Source organism: Populus alba, chromosome 19, assembly GCF_005239225.2.
Source record: "Populus alba chromosome 19, ASM523922v2, whole genome shotgun sequence".
Classification (NCBI taxonomy): domain Eukaryota; kingdom Viridiplantae; phylum Streptophyta; class Magnoliopsida; order Malpighiales; family Salicaceae; genus Populus; species Populus alba.
In genome coordinates, this window is record NC_133302.1 from 2,251,245 (window position 1) to 2,257,244 (window position 6,000).

The 6,000-nt window shown below is 33.7% G+C and overlaps 1 protein-coding gene across 1 annotated transcript; it reads left to right on the forward strand.

The window, feature by feature from the left end:
* Positions 1-1,455: 1,455 nt before the first annotated feature.
* On the forward strand, positions 1,456-5,763 carry LOC118051950 (uncharacterized). Its single transcript, XM_035062746.2, has 8 exons — positions 1,456-1,826; positions 1,934-2,069; positions 2,238-2,307; positions 2,447-2,540; positions 3,371-3,584; positions 4,360-4,501; positions 4,886-5,056; positions 5,405-5,763. Exons 1-8 carry the CDS (start codon positions 1,511-1,513, stop codon positions 5,594-5,596), a joined length of 1,335 nt encoding a protein of 444 aa, XP_034918637.1. The 5' UTR covers positions 1,456-1,510; the 3' UTR covers positions 5,597-5,763.
* The last annotated feature ends 237 nt before the right edge of the window (positions 5,764-6,000 follow it).

The window sequence follows — 6,000 nt, forward strand, 5'->3', positions numbered from 1 at the left end:
CATTAGTTTTTAAAAACAAATTAAAAAAATATAATGCAATAATTAAAATCAAGCTCAACGAAAGTTCTGCCAGTCAAAATCGGATAGTTTAGATGACTCAAGTAACGTAATATCTTTTTAATACTACTCTAATTTCAAATAATTTCTTAAATTATTTTTTTTAAAAATTCTAGAAAAACTATTATCTAAGTTGATTTGGATATTTTGATAATTCCTTTTTTATATATATAATAATGCTCATCCAATTTAGAACATGGATACGAGTCTCTCATGTTGATGAATGAACCGGTAAATATTCAAAAACAAAGCTGCTCATTACAAAAGCGAGTTGAATATTTTCACTCAGCACACAATATCAATTTGGTCACAAAACTTTTATCCAATTTTTTTTTTTTAATAAATTGTTGAATATCAAGACACAATGATCATTACTTGTATCAAAATACAATGAACCAAAACCCCACACTTTGAATATGGACCCTTCCTTTTTTATTCTTTAAAAATCCGGGTTATCAAAAAAAAAAAAAAAAAATTAAAAAAAAATCGCACACTTGCTTTTATGTCACATTCCACATAGTTTCACCTAAAAAGATACATTTCTATGGATCATTTTTTACATGTCTACCATTTATGGATCATTTTACATTTTTAGAGATTATTCTAAACAAAAAAAAATAAAAATAAGTCTTAATTACTAGATTATCAAGTCAATTTATGAATCACCAAATTAACATAGTTTAATAATTTTTTATTATTAGTTTTGTTTCTTAGAAAAAAAATCTATATATTAGTGTCATTAATTTAATCTTGAGTTATATAAATACCATTGTTTTAATTTTTTTTTAATAAAATCATCATAATGTAAATCAACAAATCCAAGTTATTGGATGCAATTATTAATTCATGATTAAAATTAAAAATTTCGTTCTTATTTTTCTTATTCATTACTCACTTGTCCGCCATTGAAAACACCCCTTTCCTTTCTACGTGCATTTTTTGAGTATGTTGATTATTGAAATTGAAATTGAAATTCAAGAAACCCTAAATTCATTTCTTAGTTCAAGATCCTTTATTATAGGTAATTTTAATTTTATAATTATATTATAGGTTGAGCACAACATTTTTAAGGACCCGTTGAATTATTAAAAATTTATCTAGATGAACCAGATTTATATCAGACTCGTTTTTTTTTTTAATTCAACTTAAAACTTGATTAAAAAAATTGTGAATTTCTTGGATTAACATGCCTGGTTTAGCAATTATAAAATATTATTTAAAACAGAGACATAGATATATTATAATACACTAATTAATCAATGTATGGAGCCATAATTTGGAATTTTGGATAAAGTTAAATCAAGATGACCTGGCAGAAAAATCCAACATCAAGCTGACTCAGCTAGTTGACCTAATCTCTAGCAAGTTACGTCATAGTACAGTGTGTGCAAACTCTGTTTCCTTATTTCACTTCTCCAAAACTTCAAAAATTTGCTGTCACTCGATTCAAGAAATGGGTTTATCTCATCTGATCCAGAGATCAATCACCAAGAAACTATTCTCTTCAAAACCCTCAAATATACTACCTTCTTCTTGGTTTCTAACTGATACTACTGGTAAGTCTTTCTACCATAGTGGTGGTTCTAATGGCGCCAAGATCAATTCTTTTGATGATACTGACAGTTTGAAGATCTCAAAGAGCTCATACCATGTTAGCTCTGGTGGGTTTATGCGTGGAGTTGTTTTCTGGGAGCCCAATAAGCCTGTAACCATCGAGGAGTTTCAAATGCCTCGTCCAAAAGCTGGAGAAGTACTTATTAAGACTAAAGGTGAAATTTTTGATCAGCTGTCAAACACCCTCTGATTCCTTGTTTATGGTAATTTTTGTGGATTTTTTCTTGTTTTTGGGGTCAATATATGGCTTTTTTGGTTGTAGCTTGCGGGGTTTGTCACTCTGATCTTCATGTTATAAAGGGTGAAATTCCATTTGCTAGTCCTTGTGCTATTGGTCATGAGATCACTGGAGAAGTTGTGGAACATGGGGAGCTGACAGATAGAAAAACTATTGAAAGGTACATGGATTAGTATAAGGTGAAATCAAGTCTTCTTTCGTAATGATTTTGTGTGATTCTTTTCAAATAGTTTGAAAAATATTGTATCCTTGAGTGGAAAATGGGTTCTTTATCATGCAGGGAGATGGTAGTAATGGGAATTATGAATTTTTAGTTCTTGATTTTCAGATTTCCAGTCGGCTCTCGTGTTGTTGGAGCTTTTATCATGCCTTGTGGTAACTGTTTCTACTGTTCCAAGGTGACATTTCTTTGAGATATAATATTGTTGTGTGTGTAGCTTCATATTATGTCTTCACTAGGGATATTGGAAATGCAGCAAAAAGTATAAAATGTGGTAAGAAGATACTGATATGATAAATTTCTGATTTGGGAAACAGGGCCATGATGATTTATGTGAGGATTTTTTTGCTTATAATCGATCAAAAGGAACTCTTTATGATGGTGAAACCCGACTATTCCTCCGTAATAGTGGTAATGAACTCTTGTTTTTTAATTTTACTTTCTTTTAGTTAAAGCTGAAAAACTGCCCGCGATTTTGTTTCGATAAAAAAAGCTTGCAACTTGTTGTAATGCTCTAAACTCAACTTTCATATCCCTACAATATGCGAACTCCACAATCAAGTCTCTATACTTTATTCCCCGGAAACATAAAAGAAGAAATGCAACATAATGTTAGTTTGAGCACATCGACTTGAACTAGTCAACTGTACTGCCAGTTCAATGAGCCCGGATGCGATGATGGGCACCCCATTTCTTATTGCTGTGTAGTTGTCTGCAATTGAGTGGTGGACAGTGTAATTCTAGTGTTTGACTGTTTGATATGCTTTCTTTTATCTCCATACCAAGCAGTGCTTAGCATTTCCAGTCTAAATAAATTTTGGTATTTTTAATTGTGATTCTGCTTTCATTTGGATTTCATGCTTCACTTGCATTTGACGCATTGCTGGTCTGTCCTCTTTTCTTATATGAATTTGGACATAATTCTTTTCAGGATGACTATATGTTGGCATGAAATGACTAATTGACAGAATGCACTCTCTCTATCTCTCTGCACAAACAGACACACACACACATTTCTGTGTTTGTGTGAGTTTGGATTAACTGGATCTACACTTGAGTACTGTTGTGCTAGCAAAATCATGCATTTCTGGTGTTAATAATTTCCCTATCTATTGTCTGTTGCTTTATAAATTTGTCTTGTTGAAATTCTCTTTAATGGTCTTTGGGGAAGAGTTTTCTTGATTACTTTTGTAATATAGACATTATTATTGGATTACTAAAGAAATGTTATATAATTCTAGGAAAGCCGGTTTTCATGTACAGCATGGGAGGCCTTGCTGAATACTGTGTTGTTCCAGCACATGCATTAACTATATTACCGAACTCATTGCCATACACGGAGTCTGCAATTTTAGGATGTGCAGTATTTACTGCTTATGGTGCTATGGCACATGCTGCTCAAGTGCGTCCTGGGGATTCTGTTGCTGTGATTGGAGTTGGTGGTGTAGGGTCAAGGTGACAAATAATTTACATCAGTACCACAGACATTGCATCCATAGCATGCATGTGAAGACATACATTCCTATATATATATATATATATATATATAGGTCCCAGCTTTTCACTCATGTGCTTCACGGGTGTGGATGTATGTGCTTATAAATGTGATAAAATGCGGGGAGAAGACACAAGTAACAATGAAGCACAAGGTGCTTTCAACAACTTGCAGGGTCATTTGATGTCAGTCTAACAAGCAGCTTAGCGAATTTCATTCTGTTTGTTAGAAGCAGGGGAAATTATTTGATTGTCATGCAAAATTTGTTCATAGTGATGGCCTATAAATTTTTACATATTCATTACAACACTTCTCATGCATCGTAAAGTTTCTATTTCCTTTCCTTTTCTTATTTGTTTTGTATTTTTGAGTCCAGAGAAGGGCTGCATTGGCCTTTCCTGAACAGTGCTAATAGTCACACACATAATTCTAGACTTCTAGGTTTTAAACTTCATGAATATGTGAACAATGGAAGGTCCCCAATTTAATGACAAAAATAGATGTACAGGGGTTTGATGCGACTTTGCTTATCCAACTAGTGAACCCATAAAAATGAGAAACATTGCATCACCATGACAATAATCATAAGAATAAAACATTAGCAGAAATTCAGGTTGTTGATGTTTTTTCTGAATTATTTATTTTGTCAAAATTAAAGTCATAGTCACTCACAGTGTTTTGTTACTCTATTTTAATGAACTCTTGCATAATCATGACTAAGACAAAATGCTTCAGTTGTTTGCAGATAGCAAGGGCATTTGGTGCTTCTGATATTATTGCTGTGGATGTTCAGGATGAAAAACTTCAGAAAGCTAAAACATTTGGTGCCACTGCCACTATAAATTCAAAGATAGAAGATCCTATTGAAAGGATAAAGGTGTGTACTTCGTCCTTTAGTTTTTAGTTAAATGAGATGCAGAAGTTCCCAACTCATGATGAAAGTGTCACTACCAAACCTTTTTGGCTCTATCGTGGTGAGTAAAGGATATAGAAGTTTATCATTTCATGCTTTCTTCATAACCCCAATGCACTGTATAGTTCTTTGACGTGCTTATGATACCGAGGGTCAGCTATAATCTCAGTTTTCAGTTTTTGTTTGCTTTTTTGTTGTGCCGAGTTGTGGCGTTCAAGTATTTATGGAGAATCCAGTCTTTTGATAGCATGTTGCCACTGGTCATGCATTTGTAAATAGATTAAGAAACATTCTTATGCTTTTCTTTCATATTTTGAATTTTAATTATGTTGTGTGTATGTTTGCCAGGAAATAACTGGAGGAAGAGGTGTGGACATTGCTGTGGAAGCCTTGGGCAAACCACTGACATTTTCACAGTGCACACAGAGTGTAAGAGATGGAGGAAAAGCTGTGATGATTGGACTTGCACAGGCTGGTGCTATAGGGGAGATAGATATCAATCGTTTGGTCCGTCGAAAGGTGGGTGTTTATCAATGGGTGTCATATGTTTACTTGTGCATTTTTGGTCAATGTCTTGGAGGAAATTTTTTTCAATAAACCAACTCATCTCTGTCAATGTATCTATGCTATAACATCAACCAATCTTGTCCATGTATCTATGCTTTTAATTTGGAATTCCCTTTTAAGATGGACGAATCTTACAGGTAAAATATATTGTAATTAGTTGATCCCTGTTACATAGCAAAATGTGAAGTTATGAAAAAATATTTTCATTGCCATTCCCTTGAGTAAATGGCATCCTTAGCACATTTATACTATTTTCTGGAATATTCGAATATCTTGACTCCTTTTTAACTCCTGGAACAGGTTCAAGTAATCGGCTCTTATGGAGGAAGGGCAAGGCAGGATCTTCCTAAGTTGGTCAAACTTGCAGAATCAGGTATATTCAATCTTACTGATGCTGTTACGAGAAAATATGGTTTTGAGGAGGCTGGCAAAGCATTCCAGGATCTCAACCAGGGAAAAATTGTCAGTAGAGCTGTTGTTGAGATAATGTAGTTGTTTTATTTCACTGGTGCGCCAGCTGCACACCTAGAATAGAGGCTTCTCTATATTGAGAAGAATCTGTCTAGCATAGTATATCATAGTTCTTGACACTTTTTGTCACTGGAATGCTGTATTACAATCCTCTTTCAGTCACTTCAATAAAATCCATTTTCTGTTCATTTTTTAGTAGCCTTTCATCATGGCTAGCAAAAACTGTGATTCTCTCTTAATTATCTCTCGTTTGAAGTGATTCTGAGGGCAAGCATTGATAGTCATTCTTGGGGCACCATAAAATTTTGAGGATATGGAAGTGTTGAAATTTACTGAAAGTTTGATAGCAAAAGTAGAAAAGACTGTATTCTTAACGTACAAGACTGTATGCGTGTCTAGTTCTTACCAGATGCTTGCTGAGTAGT

Bases quoted from the DNA above. Each gene is read 5' to 3' on its own strand.
- LOC118051950 (XM_035062746.2), top strand. From the start codon at position 1,511: ATGGGTTTATCTCATCTGATCCAGAGATCAATCACCAAGAAACTATTC. The intron at 1,827-1,933 runs GTGAAATTTTTG...TTTTGGTTGTAG, and splicing joins AGTACTTATTAAGACTAAAG to CTTGCGGGGTTTGTCACTCT. The intron at 2,541-3,370 runs GTAATGAACTCT...ATATAATTCTAG, and splicing joins ACTATTCCTCCGTAATAGTG to GAAAGCCGGTTTTCATGTAC.